General features: G+C 42.1%; 2 protein-coding genes across 15 annotated transcripts in view; one reads left to right on the top strand and one right to left on the bottom strand.

Moving 5' to 3' along the window:
- Window positions 1–20,004, bottom strand: part of PPFIBP1 (PPFIA binding protein 1) — a 179,917-nt gene that overhangs the window by 101,762 nt on the left and 58,151 nt on the right. The window lies entirely within an intron of this gene.
- Window positions 1,818–4,618, top strand: CB4H12orf71 (chromosome B4 C12orf71 homolog). Of its 4 annotated transcripts, none has more exons than XM_045061592.1 (3): window positions 1,818–1,924; window positions 2,875–3,556; window positions 4,245–4,618. In XM_045061592.1, the coding sequence occupies exons 2-3, from the start codon at window positions 2,918–2,920 to the stop codon at window positions 4,581–4,583; spliced, it is 978 nt and encodes a 325-aa protein (XP_044917527.1). In that variant the 5' UTR covers window positions 1,818–1,924; window positions 2,875–2,917; the 3' UTR covers window positions 4,584–4,618. The 4 variants fall into 4 exon arrangements, with proteins under 4 accessions (XP_044917527.1, XP_006933645.2, XP_044917526.1 ...); XM_006933583.4 differs by having other exon boundaries at window positions 1,828–1,961; XM_045061591.1 differs by having other exon boundaries at window positions 1,847–1,957.

Here is a 20,004-nt window from a genome sequence, read left to right as displayed (position 1 = left end):
TAGTTTAGATCAGACTGGGGTTGCTATAACTCATTTGCCAAGATGATTTTGCTCATAGAAAATTTTTTTTGGTTTAGTCCATGCAACCAAGAGCCTTTAATCCTACATGATGCACGTCTGTCCTCCAAATTGCACATTTGGTAACAATGAAAGATTTACTACTTCTAACTATGAATTACCCACTGAGAACACTATAGCAGTGAGGGCAAAGTGACCAGACTCGATCACTGTGGAGCTATGATCTGATCAATTCTCAAACAACTTCATGACGCCATTGGAAAGGGAAGAGTTCACAATAGTGGTTAAGGGAAGAGCAGCCTGGGAGATGAGAGGGCTTAGTCAACAGAAAGGATGCTGCTTCCAATTCCAGAAGGACCAGGATACCCATGTTACTGGAGGCAGTTAACAGAACTGGACAAAGATCCAGCTAACAGACTGGCATTAAAAAATATAGACTTAATCTTACAATAAGGCAAACACCTAGCTGGGAAACTCAAAGAAGAAAATGGAGGTCCTCAGCATTGCATTCCTACAAATTTCTCTATATGTGCTTTCACTTTCCTCCTTGTAATCTCATGGGATAACAATGAGGGTGTAACAACCTACCCCTGTGCCCAAGCCATAAATCCCATCTTTATTCTCTCCAGAAGTAGCAGCCAATCTCTTTTATTTTAAAAGTCTCCCCCTGTATTTATTCCTTATCCCTTTTTTATTTGGGAAGTGGGGGCAGAAACTAACCTGACTCTGCTTCCTCCTTTCTACTTTCTCAGACTTAAAAAAAAAAATTTTTTTTCATGTTTATTTTTGAGAGAGAGAGAGAAAGAGATCGCATGAGCAGGGGAGGGGCAGAGAGAGAGGGAGACACAGAATCTGAAGCAGGGTCCAGGCCCTGAGCTGTCAGCACAGAGCCCGAAGCAGGGCTCAAACTCACAAACCCTGAGATGCTTAACTGACTGACCCAGGTGCCCCTCAGACATTTCTAAAATATAGTCTGTACTCACTGTTCTCGCTTCCTTTCTGCTCATTCATTCAACCCAGTACAAACCTACTGATCCCATTCTCATGAAAGCCAACCAATAACATCTACCCTGCCAAGTCCACTGGAAGTTTTGTTTTAATCATGCCAAGTATTTCAATATATTTTGAATTACCTGGAAGAATGCCTGATAATAGAATACCACCATCCTAAGTACAGCCTTACAGGAAAAAAAAAATCCCAGTTCCCTAACAGGGGTGGAAGGCCTTCCATGATCTCACTGACTCCCCTTTACCTCATCATACTTGATCTCCCCACACAGTCGGCTGTTTGTCAGCCAGGTGTCATTGCTCAAGCTGTCCCCTCTCTCTGGAAGGCCCTCTCGCTGGACCCCTACCCCTTTTAACCCCACTAACTTCTACTCCCCCATAATGCTCAGATCAGAAGCAATCTCCTCCTGGAGTCCTTTCCTGATAACCCTACCCAATCTCACCCTGGCTGCATGAGGCACCTCCTTTTATTCTCCCACATTATTTTTAAGTCCTGTTGCTACACTTACCATTCTGTCCTATAACAGGTGGTTTATGTCTGTCTCACCAATAGGCTCTCAACTCCCTTAAGACAGGAACCATCTTACACACACACATGGCAAGAAGGAAGGAACCGCCATCACTTTTGTCCTTCTGCCCTCAGGAGGGATCCTCTTCAGCTTAGGATGGTATGAGCACAGAATAGTTTGGAAGCAAAGACAGCCCTTGTGGATTTCTATCCCTTTTTTTTTCTCTTTCCACATTTCTGACTATAACTTAGGTTCTTGTGTTGCCATAGTAACCAACAGTCTCAGAACACAGACTTTTGGCAGTTGGACCTGTAGCCTCTGACAGTTGGGATCTGAGGATTTTTAACATCCCCAGTTTATGGCTCAGGAATTGGCAGCGCCTTTTCCATGTGGGCAGCCACCAGAGGAGGGCATGACAGAGCGTGTGTACGTGTGTGTGTGTGTGTGTGTGTGTGTGTGTGTGTGTGTGTGTATGCGCGCACGTGTGTGCGACCACGTAATTCTTCCACCCCCACTTACCTACCAGGGGCATCACAAAAAAAACTGGGCTAAAAAGTGCCAACAGATGGTGGGAGGATGGGCATCTCAATGGCTATAACCTTTCTGGAAAGCAATTTGATATCAACTATCAGGAAGCTTTAATATGTGTGTGATCTTTGGTCCAATAAATCCACACAGATATATAGACAGACACAAAGATTTATTGACAAAAGGGTTTACTGAAGATCTATTTATTAAAACAACAATCACCTAATGATCAATAAGAAAGTGGTTAAAAATGACAGAATAGCCATATATATGTTTACTCTAGGGTATGCTATAAAACATAATCTGACTTTCAACAGCTGATGTGGCATCCATTTAGATATGTGTATGTGTGTATGCATATGTACAAATACACATGTACACATACATGTACAGATAAAGAAAAGGAAGTCCACCAAAATGTTTTCAGTGATGGTTATCAATATCTCTAGACAGTAGGATCATAAGCATATTTAATTTCACCTTTATGCTTTTCTGTGTTTTTCAAATTTTATACAATGATCATTTTTTCTTTTATAATTCAAGTTCTTTCAACTGTAGCAAGACAGAAGATGAGCGGTATCAGGTGGAACGGCTTAGTAAAAAGTGTTGTTATACAAAGAAAAATTTTTTAAGGGACGGGGCGGCCTTTTTTTCCCCTTCATTAAAGAAGACAAAAAAAAAAAAAGGATGAACTTCTACCAGAATGGGATAGTCACAAGTAGAAAAAGGAATGAATAATGCTATTGCTCAACCATCAGAACTTCCCTCTTCTTCTCCCCTAATCCCATCTATTTTTTTTTCCTTTCTTTAGAAGATTCCTGAGGTGACACCTGAGATTTGAGCCCTTGAACTCCATGGCACACTCATCCTCTAGCAATAATGGAACTGACTCTACAGACTGCAGCTCTGAATCAAACCTGAGCCTCTCTGTGGGCTATTTCCCCTGTGAAGACACCTCCTACGAGAAAACCATCTCCCGTGAAGACGTGTCTTCCAAGGGTCCTTCAATCTTTGTCCCTCCTATCCAAGGGACATGGAGAACTGAAAGTACAGGCAGACTCCTGAGGAGACAAGACCAAATTCAGGACGACCCAAAGCAGTTTTGCAAACTAAGCATCACCCTGGCCTGGGACATTGATGTGGGTTCTAACAATTCAGATTCCATAGTTAATTGGGACATAAATGGAGTCAATTGGTGGGTAGACAAGTACCCTGAAGAGAACACACAACTGACTCTCAGCAAACTGGACGGTCTTGTGCAAAAGCTTGAGAAACTTCTGGAAAACCAGAAAGATGATGATGATGGCTCTGCATTCCCTGAATCTGCTCAGGAGGAAGATTTCCAATTGTTCAGCAGCTCCCCTCCAGATAGAGCTCAGGTCAGTCGTCAAGAACATGATACTTGCCAAGACTTGCCCAACCCCTGCCAACACAGAGGTACCATGCAGTTTCCACAGATTCCTCTAAGACTTCAGGAACGCAAACTTACTGAGGTGAGCACAGAGATGCCCCATAGGCAAGAAGGGAACAGACCTGGTTGGGGTTGGGGGTACCAGTTTGGAACACATGGAGTATTACTACTACCTGCTTTGAAGCAGGGCCACACCCCCTTGGTGTCTGACAGGCCAGGAGAGGGAGGGAGAAGGCTAACAGCAAGGAAAGGGGTCAGGGTGGAGCTGAAGGGGAAATACCAAGGAGCACTGAAGGACAAAAGAGGGTAGGAAAGTTAAAAAAAAAAAACAAAAACAAAAAAAACAAAGATGACCACCCAAAATATATGTGTGTGTTTAATTATCAATGAGGATTTAAACTTTGCATTTACATGGGGGGGCCTGGGTGGCTCAGTCAGTTAAGCATCTGACTTTGGTTCAGGTCATGATCTCATAATTCCTGGGTTCAAGCCCTGAGTTGGGCTCCTGCTGACAGCTCAGAGCCTGCTAAGCCTCAGAGGCTGCTTCAGATTCTGTGTCTCCCTCTCTCTCTGCCCCTCCCCTGTGAGGGCTGTCTCTCAAAAATGAATAAATGTTAAAAACAAAAACAAAAACAAAAACAAAAAACAAAAAACTTTGCCTTTACAGTTGGATTATTTTTGATAGAAGGATTTCAATTCCATGAATGGGTACATATCGGCCCCACTGTTGTCCAGATTATATGTCTTTAACTCATTCATTGTCTTGGCAGATGACAAACCAGGCAACTCACAGCCAAAGGACAAGCACTCTAGACACCTCCTCAGTCTCATCGGGTCAGCCAGAGAAGCCAGAGAAGGAGGATGTTCATGCCAGCACACAGGCCATCTCCTGTGTGAACCTGAGGTGGGTCTTCCACTGGCTGAGGGAGCAAATCCTCTCCTCACTTCTCGGGAGACAACACCCGGAGGAGGCCACTGAGCGCCCCAATCAGCGGGCACGAAAGAAAAGACTCTCTCACAGAGGCAAGAGAATCCGACCCCAAGATTCCCTCGAATTAGGACACCCTCTATCGCTGGATAACCTCTATTCTACAATCCCCACGAGTTAATTGTTTTCCAATAAACACAACACATGTTCTTATTAGTCATGTCTTCCTCTTCCAGCTCACCATGTTGACTCAGGCTGAACATATAGATGTTGTCTAGAAGACTGAGATATATTCTCTGTGAATTTTAAGTATTACCCTTCCTAACTTGAAAGCATTATTTTTCTCTCCTCTGCCCCCCATCCTTACTCTATTTTTACCCTCTTTTATTTTTATATATTTTAACCTATTTTAATATTAAGCCAAATGCCCATTTTCAGGAGGCAACACTATAGCCCATCAGATTCCCAAGATGGTAGTGTGGTTTGGGTTGAACTTCAAGGGCTTGAGCAAATGGCAGAGGATATTGAGTCACTCAGGAAACAGATTTCAATTGGCAGTGTTTCAGGATTTCTGATGGCAGGTGTGATGTCCCCCGGGGACCTGACTGGTTCTAGACTGTACTGTGTTGGCTAGAGTAAGTGGCCCACTCAGGAGGAATCCGAGAACTGGGAGTGCTACTTAGCCAGTCTAGGTCTACCCTGCTTCACTCATAAGATGAGAAAGACAGTAATATGTACCTCACAGGGTTGTTGTGAGAACTGAGGAGATAAGGCAAGCACTTAATACATAATTTTGCTGTAGCTGCTGATATTCATTCTCCAGAGGATCTCCCCAGAAACCTCAATCCAAGGGACATCCAAGAATGAGAGCTTAAGAGTAATTCTCATTGAAATATTTCCCACACAGAAGCAATACTTACCAAAAGGTAGGGGTTTTAGCAGATCTTGATTCAACCAAGTCCTCTCCCAGCCCATTCCCCACCATACCTTCTGCAATGGCTTTGCAATTGTCATTCAACTTTCCTCTGAATTTCAACTTCTTTAAGGAAAGCTGTGCTCACCTCTCACTCTTTTGTCCTGACCTCTCCCTGTTACTGTTATCAATTTGCTTCCCCAGGACCACTACCTCCTCCTTATTCGCTCACAGATTTACCCAAGAACCCTCAAATTCCTCCCTTCCGTCAACTGCAATTCCCTTTTCGCCTTCCTTCTTCTCCTTCTCCCTTCCTTCCACAAATATTTAGCACGTAGAAGGTCCAAGTACTTTACTAACTTATAAAAACAATCCTTGGGCTCAGTGAGCTTATTATTTAAGAGATAAAGCCTTGCAAACATGACTATAAAAAGATTACGGGTGATAAGTTTTGTCTGTATGAAGTACCCATTGAATACTAAAAAATAATTAAATGTGAAGAGGTGGATTTTAAACGGTTTCATATATAAGGTTGCTTCAGTTACAAATGTTGTTAGTTTAAGGTGGAGGACATTTTTTTTTTTTTAATGTTTATTTATTTGTTTTGAGAGATAGAGAGCAAGCAGGGAAGGGGCAGAGAGAGAGAGAGGGAGAGAAAGAATCCCAAGCAGGCTCCAAGCTGTCAGCACAGAGCCCGACGCAGGGCTTGAACCCACGAACTGTGAGATCATGACCTGAGCCGAAACCAAGAGTTGGACAGTTAATAAATAAGGTGGAGGACTTTACACTGCTGGATAAACTGGTGTGGCATTAAAGTGTGCAGTTGAGGCTGGTCATGTGTGAGAGACACTGGGGATGATATTGCCTAAGGAATGACAGCACAACGGCAGGGAAGAAATCAAACAAGAGCAATATATGCTCAGCAATATATGTTCACAGTCACATCCTGAGTTTCTTCACAGGCAGACTCCTCACTTTATCCACTTCTCTGAGAACATCTTCCCATCTGAGTAGCTCACTCAAACACGCTGCTCCACCTCCACTCGCTCTTTGACTTCACCATGACTTTGGGTACCATTACCGCACCCGTTCATGATTTTCATTCTCTTCCTTCCAGATCCCCCTGTGTACCTCCTTCCCAAACTGCAGCATACACACCACATCTAGTAGCATTCACAATGTGTTGCCCTTTCCAGATCTTCTTTTAATCTATTCTCACCACATTCCCCAAAGGAACACCTGTACTTTTCATCGGGGCCAACACACAAAACCCTGGGGTTACCTTCGCCATTCCCTGGAGAATGTCCCCCATTGCCTTTTCAAGTTCCCCCACTATCTGGGGAATTTGCCCTTAAAGATGCCGCTCTCAGGTTACTATAGCCAAGAACGACCCTGGCAGGTGCAGTTGACCGTGCCCTTCCTTAAGCTGGGCCCCAGTCCCCATCCTGCCACCCTCACACCATGACTTGTACTTTTCAGCTCTCTTCATCCAACTAGTTTACCTACAGACCAACTTCTTGGTTCCTTTTTACTATACAGTGTCTGGTACACAGTGGTCTGTCTCAACATTTTTTAAATGATTTGAATATAATTTATTTCTTTAAACTTGTTCCTATATAATTTTTTTGAAAAGTGAAATATAACAGCTTAGAGTTGCTATTCTTTAAGTTAAAGTTAGGGCAAGCTGGGGCGCCTGGGTGGCTCTGTTGGTTAAGCATTGACTTCAGCTCAGGTCATGATCTTGCGGTTTGTGAGTTCAAGCCCCGCGTCAGGCTCTGTGCTGACAGCTCGGAGCCTGGAGCCTGCTTCCGATTCTGTGTTTCTATCTCTCTCAGTCCCTCCCCCACTCATCTCTGTCTATGTGCATGTGTGTCTCTCTCTCAAAAAAATAAACATTAAAAAAAAAAACAGTTTAAAAAAAAAGTTAGGGCAAGCAGGGTTAAGAGCAGGAATGAGAGTAGAAAGCGGGAAGACAGGAAGAAAATGGCAATCCATGAAAGGCCAAGAGAAGTGGTGACCTACAGACTGAGAAATCTAAGACCAGAGGAATTCAGTAATTAATCTGAGATGTTAATTCAACAAATACACATGGAGCCCTAATGTTGCTTTAGACTAGATGTATGATACGCCTAAAAGATGACCTCTCCTACCATCGTGGCACTCGTAATCAGGGCTCTGTTATTTTAACTTTCTCTAGTAATTAAGTCAAGCTCCAAGAAAAGCTCAAACAACATGAGTTACCTCAAAAGACTGCCCACAGTGAATAAGAAGCCCTGTTCACTAGCAAGACATCTTACATATTTGTGCTTAATTCTTGGTGTTCTATAAACCTGCTTGACGGGTATGAACCTATCTCTAAAATTCAAACAATGTATTTTATAAGCTTTTGTAACAAATATTCTTTGTAAAGAATTCGAATTCTAAATATTCTTTGGGGTTATCATACAACATCTGAGAGACCAAGTCCAAGTGTTTAAAAACAGGAAATATTTCAACACCTCCTCATTCATCATCGTGTCAAATATGCTGTGAAGCTATTGGCTACATGCCAAACTGTGACCAGGTTACTGGCTTTATGTCACATACGTGGAGCTGGGGCTTTAGGAGGCCCACTTATACATCAAAAGGACCTAGAGCAAAATGGAAGTGGTCATACAAAGATACAATCTTTGCTATAACCTCAAGCTAGAATGATTGCACTTATCAGACACATGCTAATCTACTTAACCAATACGTTTTGGGATCCCATTATCTCAAAATGAAAACAATCCTTTCAAGTGAACTACTCAACCTTGAAACCCATAAAGCTCAGTTTAACTTAAATATTCATATTCTACAATCTATAACATCATAATGAGCCAGAATACAGCAAAAGCTTATCAAGCAAACGTAGACAGTATTCAGCTCCCTCCACACACAGAATCAGATAGACTAATGTAAAATTGTATACATCATCCCATGTCAATTTCTTACTTAGCAAGATCCCCTTGAGAGAAAAGTGTGTGTACCATACCAGCAAAACAAGGGCAAAACCATCTTATCCAGATTTAAAGAACAGAATATTAAAGTTCATGGCTCCAGAGGACACACAGGTCTACATCTACCTGGTTACAAAAACAGTGGCCCAAATCCTCTTAACAAAAAAAAAGGAAAAATGGAACAAATTCTACATGAATTCACAAGACTGTCTGGTAAGGTTTGTACCCCAATAGTTAAGAACGATTTTGTTTAGGCAGGAGGCTTAAACAAACTGCTTCAAAAATAAGTCTTTTCATTATGAGTGACAAGTAGAAGAAATTCTATTCCATGCAGTGGGCTCTCTAATTTCAAGATGGATGGGGAGGCTTTACGTTGCACTTCATGGAGTCCGTCTTTTCCTGCTACCCCCTCAGACCCCAACAAAGAGAACAACACCCTGCTTTCAAAAGTGAAATAAGATCCTCATCAGATAACACCAAACCACTGAGTGAGCCAGTCATGAGTCGTGTGGGTACAAAAGCCTTAGGGTGAATTCCCAAAAGGATTATAAACCTAGATCAAGAAATCCCCTTACTAAACAATTTGTTTACTATTCCACCTTTCCAAGGAATTCCATGGTTTTGATGCCCTTTGGATTTCAATCTAATATGCTTGAAGTATTTCATCAGGAAATACTTGTGAGGTATTTTCAAATGGGAGGGCAGACATCAAATATCTATTCAGGTTGTGGCTGTTGAATGAAAATTCATCTCATTATTACTGAATTCTCTTAGTCTAGAAGGAAATCAGAATGACAATTTAACTTCACTCTTCCTTACCTGCATCAATAAAGATTATTTTAAGTGCAAATCTCCAAAACTAAAGAGATCCCTCCTTCCTCATAGAACTTTCCCATGCACTCATCACAAAGGAAAATACTGGACACATTCATTGTTAATACAGGTTTGGAGAGTCGTTTTTATGCTCCCCTCTCATCAACCCCACTACCATCTGTCTTTGGGGCCTAGATTCTCCCCAAACAGGGATGGGGATGAAAAGGAGAATTTTCCTCCAGTAAAGTAATCAACAATTCAGTTAGTACTCTACTGAAACCACCATGGTAATAATTGATTCAGTAGAGTACTAACTGAATTGTTAGTTGATCTAGTTGAAAACAGACTAATATCTAGGCATTTTTCAAAAACATTTCAGATTTCCAGAGTTTATTTAGCTTTTGTTGGAATTTAAATTTGTTTTAATGTTTAGAGAGAGAGAGAGAGAGAGAGAGAGAGAGAGAGAGAGCGAGCAGGGGAGGGGCAGAGAGAGAGGAGACACAGAATCCAAAGCAGGCTCCAGGCTCCAAGCTGTCAGCATAGAGCCTGATGCAATGTGGGGCTCGAACTCACAAGCTCACGACCTGAGCTGAAATCGGACACTTAACTGACACAGCCACCCTTAGCTGTGCCCTTAGCTTTTGTTGAAATTTAAAAGAATGATTTTTGCCCAATGGACAGCTAGCTCTCTTCTCTTTCATGTTATCCCAAGTTCCAGGGCCTGGAGAGCTCATGTTTACCTTCAAAAAAACAAAACAAAACAAAACAAAACTTGTTGGACATTTTCTGTTTTTCACACACCAAGGAACAGCCTGACACTTTATAGTACTAATAATTCTTACAAATGGTTTCTGACATTTCCTTTTATTTTGAGCAGTGCGAGAGTGTTCTTTTTCCAATCTAAGAAGCAGCGTAAGCACACCATCACCATATGATGCATGGTACATACTGGGGATTCGTGAGGGCAAAATGGGGCGCTGTTCCAGTCTGTATTCACATCATTTGGTGTGCTCCAACTTACAGGATTAAAGCTAGAGATGTTTGTCTTAAACAAAGGTATACATTCATAGATATTAACACTCTGCAAATAATTGAGAAAAGTTCAGAGACTCCTTGAGTCCTACTCTTCAATCCCAGGTTCAAAACCCACATTCACAAATAAGATTTTCTGGCTTCAAATCTCAGGTCCACCTCTTATGGGCTATGGATCCTGGGAAGTTACTTAACCTCTCCGGGCTTTCCGTTTTATCTATCAAAAGTGATCCTATTAGTACTAGCCTCAAAGTGTTGTGGTGAGGATTTAGAAAAAGCGCCTGGCACATGATATCTGCTTACAAATTTTAGCTGTTGCTGGCTGCTATCACATATTTCCTTTTTAAAATCTTCCTGTTAAAATTCTGCCACAGCTCCTTGTGCCTACAGAACACAGTCCAAGCAAACTGTCATTAAATCCCTCTAAAATAAGATTCTGATGTACTTTTCCAGTCTTATCTTACAATGCTCTGCACTCACCCATCCCGTTCCTTGCAGTACTTATCCCCTGTACTTTCTTGCCTCGGCATCTTTGCTTATACTGTCCTCTCTCTTTGGAACCACCCTAATCGTGTTCCTCTGCCCTGCTACCTACCTACTCCCAAGTGCACCCTTTCCAGGTTCACGTTAAATTCAAGCTCTTCTATAGAAGTGAGCAGGCTAGAAATAACCTCACCCTTTTTTGTGCTACCACAGCACTACCTGTAATAAGTGTACGTTTTATCCTGTTTTACAGAAATGTGCTTTCATGTCCTTCCCTCCCACTAGACAAAAGCCCCTGTGTTCTGCTTATCTTTTCTTTTCATGCTCCAAAGCCCCTGGCCCTGTTTCTTGGACATAGTAGCTCCGTGATAAATATTTGGTGAAATGAATGGTTAATCTGCAGGAAATAACAGCAACAGATAATATCTGAAATTGCACGTTGTTTCCTCTCATATAAAATTTAACTAGCTTCTACTTTAATTAAATCTAGTTCCTGGATATTTATATTGGGGGCCAGGGAGCATGGTGTGGTGTAGATGTTTCCTGAGTGGAAAAGCTCACTTTTACCCATCAGACAAAGCTAGTTAGCAAGAGAACTGTCACATCTTTCTATTTGTCTGAGTACAAACTGATATTCTATCCTCTCTTTTTTACTTAAAACGATTTTTTTTTAAGACTTCGTATTTCCGGGGCGCCTGGGTGGCGCAGTCGGTTAAGCGTCCGACTTCAGCCAGTTCACGATCTCGTGGTCCGTGGGTTCGAGCCCCGCGTCAGGCTCTGGGCTGATGGCTCAGAGCCTGGAGCCTGTTTCCGATTCTGTGTCTCCCTCTCTCTCTCTGCCCCTCCCCCGTTCATGCTCTGTCTCTCTCTGTCCCAAAAATAAATAAAAGTTGAAAAAAAAAATTAAAAAAAAAAAAAAAAGACTTCGTATTTCCTAATCCTCCAGACAATGTCTAAATTCATTCACCCACTCAACTACATTTACGGAACATAACATGCTACAGGCTGAGAGGCTATGCACAAAGATGATTAGATAGACCTTTCCCTTAAAGAGCTCGTACTTGTAGAGGGGATGGGCATCTTGCCAGACACAGCACAGGGGAAGATCTGGGAGGAGCAGACAACATTGGCAATGACACTGTGCAAAAGCCAAAAGTCCTAAAGGGCATGAGTGGGAGACAGTGACAAGTCTAGTTCCGCCGCCGAGCACAGGATGATGCCCTCCAGTGCAAGGGTAAGAGACAGAAGCTGGAAATGCAGGGATGGAGCCAGATCACTAAGGAGTTTTGAATTGTATCTTACGAGGAGAATGAAATTCTGAAGCAAGACACTGAGATGATTAAATCATGTTCTAGAAAGGCTTCTAATAACAGCAGTGTGGAAGGGGGACTGAAGAGGAGAGAAGTTGGTATCAGGAATATGAGCAAAAAAGCCAAGAAAGAAACTGCCAGTTAGGCTCCGTGGTGAGATGGAAGAAGGAATCAAATGCTGATTTAGCCCTTAAGTAGTCTTCTCAGTATGGTTGGCGGTACTCCTATTCCGCTCTCAGCCCAACTGCAATATCCCCCATGCTACCCCAGCTCCTAGACTCTACTTCCTCTGACATTTAGTAAGCATTTACATGAGTTAATTTAATAAATGCAGGAGGCAGGAAGTCAGCTAAGCTGAAAAGATGCATCAGATTCCAAAGGTGCCCTGAAGTAGACTGTCAGACAATACCAAGCAGATTTCTCCTCGCTCTTTCTTTCATTCGTTCATTTTAGTACTCATTCACCCACTGGGGTTCCACTATGTGCTGGCCGTTATTACCTTTCATGTCAAGGACACGGGGATACACAAGCCATTGCTCCTTTTCTCTACATGTTCAAAGCCTGGCTATAGTGTTGTCACTTGTTCAACAATAGGAATCACCAATTGGGCAAGTTGTCCTTAACAGTCTTCATATTAGCAGAGGCTGTTTAAAAATGTGTTCTGGATAGTGGTCACGGTACCAACTTGAAACTTATTTTTACCTTAAATGATTGGTTTGGTACACACTCTGTAGAGCTGGACTGAAAAGCGTTCCCGCCACAATAATTGGGATTACTTTTCTCATGTCACACAGTAGATATTGTGGATTTGCCCACTAACAAAAGTGTATCTGTAAACCCAAAATCAGTACTCATGGTGTTTTCATGGGCATTCCTGGACAAGCACAGAGCAGTAAAAAATTTGAGTTGCCTGTGAACATGGTCCCAGCTGAAGGTGAATAAGGCAATGCTCTCCCTTCTTATTTCAGATGAGCATTCATGCCACAAACAAGTGTTTATAGGGCTGAGGTGCTGTCTAGTGTTCCCAAGTGAAAGAGGCTGTGACGTGCCTTGCAGAGAAAAACGGATGTGTTAGATAAGCTTTGTTTAGGCATATGTTATAGCACTGTTGATTGCGAGTTCATTGTTAATGAATCAACAATATTAAATAGGTGCCTTAAAGAGATGAAGACTATACATTGATCAACTGAGAAAATGTGACAGAAGCTCACAGGAACCTAAACTTATATACCCACCAGGGCCAATGGCTCAGTATTTGCTAATTCAGTATTTGCGGTGACCTTATAGAATGTAACTACCACAAATAACGAGAATCGACTGTATCGTATTAAAGAGTGCAAAGAACCAAGCACACATAACACGTTGATTTTTTTCAGCTCTACCTTCTGAGGACCCAGGAGGACCCCCAAGTGAGGAAGCAGAAATCGCTTTCTGAATCCTACAACATTCCATTAGAATTACTTGGTATTTTCTATTCCTCTAAAATCACTCCACACAGACTCACAGAGAAGTGGTGCTGCTTGTGCTGGCTAACAAGGGGAGGAAAGAGAAAGGGTCAACAGGCCAGGAGGCACCGTGGGTCAACGCAAACAGGCGTTTTGACTGTCGCTCTGCTCTTCTTGGGACAAGTCTTATGTCTGAAGGCCCACTACTCCTTGAAGGCCACTTATTTCCTGCTTGATACTTCTTTTTTTCACTCTCCCAACAACACCGAAGGCTCCATCTCTGGGTGCCAGGCTTCTGAAAAGGGGTGTTCTGTGCCAGACCTCAGTCAAGACCAATTCAGACTATGAAGAACCAAAAGGCCCACCTCTCTAAGCAAATAATCCATTCTTTAATTTCTAAAAATTTACAGACATAAGACCATTTAGATCTTACAAATCAGGGGCACCTGGGTGGCTCAGTCAGTTGAGGTTCCAACTTCAGCTCAGGTCATGATCTCACAGCTCATGAGTTCGAGCCCCGCATCACACTCCGTGCTGACAGTTCAGAGCCCGGAGCCTGCTTCAGATTCTGTCTGAAGATTCTGTCTCCCTCTCTCTCTCTGCCCCTTGCCTGCTCACACTCTGTCTCTGCCTCTCAAAAATAAATAAACATTGAAAAAATAAAATCTCACAAATCATCCAAAACTTTTGCAAATGCCCAGGATTCACGTTTCCCATTGTAAAGGCTAATCTCCTCAAGCAGGAAACAACTTCTGGAAATTGGTGTACTGGAAACTAGCTTCCCTGCTCCAGGAATTCCTTGCATTAGAACCAGAAGCATTAATGGACAGAGTTCCATCCTGTGTCTGTCTCTACCCCCCAAGGTTGACATCAAGTTTATTTGTTAAACAAAACAGTCATCCAAGTTCAGACCTATTGAAAAGCTTCCAAGCAAGATGAGAGGCCACGGCCAGGAGGAGGAACAGCTAATCAGAAATCAAGGGCAGGAAAAGCTGGACCCAAAATAAATATAGTACAAAATGCCCAGAATAGCCCAGAAAGACAGCTGATGACCTTTTCTTCTAAAATCTCTTAATATCCCAGTATCAAATAGCCACGTACCTAAAACCAAGCACATAATGACTACCATGAAGGTAAGGAATAAAGTGAAAACAAATATAAAAATAAGAAAAGCTGATGGTACAGTGACAACTCGTGTTTTGAAAGACAAACTAAAACACAGACGACAAATATAATTATTGCATGGTACTGAGGAGTCCGTCATTGGCAAGGGATTATACCGGAGTTTGAGGTAATAGCAAGTTGTTGAAGCTATCTCAAGCTCTGAGAGCTACCATAATTTCTTAAGAGACAGCATGCATTATTTTTTGCCTAAAGACTAAATGGGTCCTGCTACAGTGGCTGTAAATTACCACACCCCTAATTTAAGTCTCCTCTAGGTTGAACAAGCTCTGGGCTGTGACTCGTCAGGGGGAAGGCAGCATTTGGGTATTCCAGGAACACGGAACACACCCTGGGGACGCAACCTCATTTCTTTGACTATGATGCACAAAGCCTCCAGCTACTGCTAAATAATAGATTTAAGAACGACTGAAATCCCTTCTCCCACTTCCTTGCCCCCTAAGCCATGGAGAGCCTTGGCTAATTGAAATTCTGATGCCAGAACCATGCATTTCAAAAAATGCCATAATATTAAACCATAGATCCACTAAATGAGATCCACTAAAATTCCCTTGGACCTTCTTCCTTCTTAAAAAACTGCTGAAACTATATGCCTAAAGTGCCGTCCGAAGTGCTAAGTTCTTCTAATTAAACAAACACATAGCACTTAAAAGCACCACCTGTCCAGTTATAGAGCCAATGCATGTGCACACACACACACACACCCTCCACATGATTTGGTTATTTATTTGCAAAATGTGTAAACATTTCCTTTCTCTCCAAGTTACACCCGTGCATATCTGTATTAAGAAGGGGGAAAAAAATCAGTCACTGACTGCCAATTTCCTAAAGGGGTGGGGAAAAAACAAAGCAACTGAGAATAAAGACTGCTAAGGCTTAGCAAATAGCTTCAAGCTACCCTCCAACTCCATTGCACCTCACACACAAAGGAAGCCTCTGCTTAAAGGAATAGTTCTAAAACCCCTACCACATGCCCCTTGGATTGTAAAGGAGATCCTAGATACTTGGTAAAAGAGGGAGAGATCACTAGAGGGGGAAAAAATGGAAATAAAAATCTTTTAATGGAAAGAAATTCATTTACATATTGTCTCAAGTTATAACGAACCAATAAAACACAAAACACATATGTGACACATGATTCCAAATAAGATTGCCAATCCCAAGCAGTATTTTGAGAATCACCCAGGAGGTAGAAAACATCAACACCATATGATAAAGTGAACAAGACTACTAGGGTATGGAGAAAGAGAGCCCAAAGGGCCAGAGCTACGGGGGCTGCTTTTCTTTAGGGGCAACATCATCTCAGCGGCTACAAAATGCCTGTTCAGAAACCACTACATGACAAGGTGCAGCGATTATATAAGCAGCCTGAGTAATACAGTGCACAGTCCCATGGCCTTCGTCAGCCTGAAGAAGACAGGGCAGTAACAAAGCCAGATGAGAGGCCCCACCTCATTCCTGTGCCTGGGTCCATCCAGCCTCCAAAGTGGCATAACCAGACAGCTTTCACCACCACCATCCCGTGACTTCAAGAACCATGAGCACAATGTAGAGAGAAGGGTGTTGCCTGGGCTCTGAGACAAATGATACTTCTTGTTTGCCAGTTGCCAGAACATCTAAATGCCGGAAAGTACAAACATCCCAAAGTTTTTGGTTTAATTCTTTCCTATATGTCCTCCTGCATCAGCTGCATGTAGATACCCCTGGGTATAAGAGGATCAAGGTCGGAACTTAAAAGTAATAATTAAGTAGGGGCACCTGGGTGGCTCAGTCGGATGAGTGTCCGACTCTTGATTTCAGCTCAGGTGTCAAGATCTCACAGTTCATGGGATCGACCCCCACATCAGCTTGGCTCCAACAATGCGGAGCCTGCTTGGGATTCTCTCTCTCTCTCTCTCTCTCTCTCTCTCTCTCTCTCTCTCTCTCTCTCTCTCTCCCCCTCTCTCGCTCTCTCTTGCTCTCTCTCTCCCTCTCGCTCTCTCTCTTCCTCCCCCACTCACACTCTTGTCTCTCTCAAAATAAATAAATAAACTTAAAAAAATAAGTAATAACACTATTTGGTACTTATTTTATTAATTTAATTAATCCAATATTTAATTTCTATGACAATTATTCAATGTTTTTTAGTAAATATTTGCTTTGACATCAGGAACAACAAAACAAACCCAATTTTGGGGGCAGGGTGACACTCCCAAAGATGTAATGTGGGAAGTGGGAATTTAAATAGAGATATGAGAGAAAGCCAAATACAGCTTTCATAATCTAGCTATGCCATATATTTAAATACATGTCTTATATATTTGTGTAGTTGATATATATATATATATATATATATGTATATATATATATATATATATACACCCTTTCATGAATAGAGCATGTGTATTAGAGCTTGTTAAAGCAAATGCTGCTGTGAAAATAAATGTAGATATACTCTTACAACCTTAAATCAGTTACCTCACTTTAGTCATTTAATGTTTTATCTGATATGGATAGTAACTATTTGGTGAACTTAGGTCATATCTTAAAACTGCTCCTTCATCTACTATCGTAAGTACCGACATATGCTGTCAAAGGATCCTCTGACTTGGAATGAACCTGTCAAAGAATCTAGCATTTAGAAAAATATAAATATTGGGGCGCTGGGGTGGCTCAGTCAGTTGAGCAACCAACTCTTGATTTTGGCTCAGGTCAATGATCTCACACTGAGCGTGAAGTCTGCTTAAGATTTTCTCTCTCCCTCTGCCCCTCTCCCCTGCTCGCATACTCTCCCTAAAAAAAAAAAAAAAAAAAAAAATACACTCCCAAACTAGGTATGACATTTAGAGGATTCACAGAACTCCCCTCTGCCTCAAAGTACCAATCTAAACTATTCCTGATTTTATAGATGAGGAAACAGAGGCCCATGGCAAATGATATACCAGAAGTGCCCAAGCTAGTACTAGAAAAATCAGAAGTAGAATTTCAGAGTTTTGGGTAAATTGTTCTCCTGGCTCAAATCACTCTAAAAGTTTTTTCAGAACTTTGATTCATTTGTTTGATCATAATCTCACCGAGGTCAGGGGCGTCTGAGTGGCTCAGCTGGCTGAGCGTCCGACTCTTGATTTCGGCTCAGGTCATGATCTCATGGCTTGTGAGTTCAAGCCCCACATCGGGCTCCACATTGACAGCGAGGGGCCTGCTTGGGCTTCTGTCTCTCTCCCTCTCTTTCTGTCCCTCCCCTGCTCAAGCTATTTCTCCCTCTCTCAAAATAAATAAACTTAAAACAAATTTTTTTTTATAAAAATAATCTCACCAAGGGCAAAATCAAGCTTAATCGATACCATATGTCTTAATAGCTAGTACAGAATCACTAATGGGTGAAAAGACGTGGCCAACCACAACCAGTTGGGAAGCATACCCTATACTGGGTGTGGTGGTATGTAGTAAGTCACCCACAGAGCCTCTCACCACAGTCCCCTGGTAAATAAGGACACCTTATTTACATTTGCAAAATGCCTGCCAAGAACTGAGAGTCCAACAAAAATTCTGATTTTCCTTTGTCCGAAATGACCCAACTTCCCCATGAATCTCAGCTCCACTGGCTTCTTCTTGAATTAACCGAGTAAAGGAGTTCCAACAACCAACAGTGTCTTCACTGACTCACCCTGGGGAGGGCCTGGCCAAGAACACATGGACAAATGTTTCCTTTCATCTTTCCTCTGATTTCAGTTTAAGGCGAGGCAAGTCGGAAAATACTTATTAGTGTTCACCATACTTAAAAAAGAAAATAGCTAGTCTTATGTTTTTAAAAAAATCACCTGAAAACTCTTATGAAGTCTCAGCTACTGAGTCAAACAGGCAACGTCCATAAGAAGATTCCGAAAAATAGTAAGAATAATGGCTGTCATTATTGGGTGTACAACACACCCAAACGCACACTGCAGACATTACGGCAGTAAACTGTCACAGCAAACCTATTAGGTAAGCACATTAATATCCCTACTTTACAGAGGAAAGAGCTAACCTGGGGAGATGGTCGGAAGAGGCAGGAGCTGTGACCTGAACACAAAATGGTCGCACTGCAAGACCCTCACGCCCACACCCCACATTTGTTTGAAAATACATTTGTTTCCTAGTTTGGTAATTCTATTGATTAAGTCCGGGTCGGCTCAAGATTCATACAGTAGGAACTGGTTTTTCAAAGCTTCCTCAAAACAAAATTAGACTTAAAAAGAAATTTGGCCAACATTAGAATAAATTCGTTCAGAAAATGCTTTGAGAGCTCCTTCTGAGATTCAGCCTGCCTGCCTGCAACAATAGTTTTTTTTTTTTTTTTTAAGTTTATTTATTTTTGAGAAGAGGGGAGGGAAGTGGTTGGGGGAGGGGCAGAGCGACATAATCCCAAGCAGCTTTCCCCCTGATGTGGGGCTCGATCCCATGAACCATGAGATCGTGACCTGAGCCAAGACCAAGAGTCAGAAGCTTAAGCGACTGAGCCACCCAGGCGCCCCTCATTATTTATTTCTTTATTCATCTCCCCAAACTCTTCAGTCTCACAATACAGATTCTTCCCCTGGGTTGTCAGTTTTTAAGGCCCTTGATCAGGTTGATGAGATCTCCTAATCATTTCTAGGGTAGCCTAGACATCTCTCTTTTCTGGATTTACTGCCTCTCCCCCTCTGTAACCATTTCCTGGACCCAACCAAAGCCCTTCTCTGCCAGAAGAGCAAGCCTTACCACACCACACACGTATCAAGGAAGGCTTCCACCTGGCCACACTCTCAATCTACAAAAGCAATATACAAAAGCATCTTTATCTGTTTCCGACTAGCATGTTTGGACCATCAGGCTGAGCCAGACAAATCACCTGGCTACCTAAAAATCAACTTGTCTGCTTTCAAAGACATTTATTTAGTTCAACATCACTCCCCAGATCTGCAGAATCTAAATCACTGAGTAGTCTCTGAACAAAATACAAACACCAGAAGATATGTGCAAAAATATTCATCAAAGCACTATTCGTTACTCATCCAAACTGGATAGCACCTAAATGTCCAGCAACTTTAAAAGAGATATATAGGGGCGCCTGGGTGGCTCAGTCTGTTGGGCATCTGACTTCGGCTCAGGTCATGATCTCGCAGTCTGTGAGTTCGAGCCCCACGTTGGGCTCTGTGCTGACAGCTCGGAGCCTGGAGCCTGTTTCAGGTTCTGTGTCTCCCTCTCTCTCTGACCCTCCCCCATTCATGCTGTCTCTCCCTGTCTCAAAAATAAACGTTAAATTAAAAAAAAAAAAAAGAGAGAGATATAATTGAATACCATTAAGAGCAAGGAGAATGAAATAAAACAAACTTATGCAATACTGTAGAAGAATTTCACAAATACAGTAAGAAAAATAAGCCAGACACAAAAGAATATACAGTACATGATTCTATTCACATGAATTTTTTCAACAGGCAAACTTATC

The sequence above is a fragment of the Felis catus genome, chromosome B4 (genome assembly GCF_018350175.1).
Source record: "Felis catus isolate Fca126 chromosome B4, F.catus_Fca126_mat1.0, whole genome shotgun sequence".
Lineage (NCBI taxonomy): Eukaryota > Metazoa > Chordata > Mammalia > Carnivora > Felidae > Felis > Felis catus.
The sequence above is the reverse complement of the archived record's forward strand: the minus strand, read 5'-3'. Positions and strand labels throughout refer to the sequence as shown.

What these genes read in the sequence shown, in the direction of transcription:
- CB4H12orf71 (XM_045061592.1), top strand. Translation starts at nt 2,918, where the DNA reads ATGGCACACTCATCCTCTAGCAATAATGGAACTGACTCTACAGACTGC. An exon ending in AGGAACGCAAACTTACTGAG is followed by an intron (nt 3,557 to 4,244) that starts GTGAGCACAGAG and finishes TTGTCTTGGCAG; the next exon opens with ATGACAAACCAGGCAACTCA.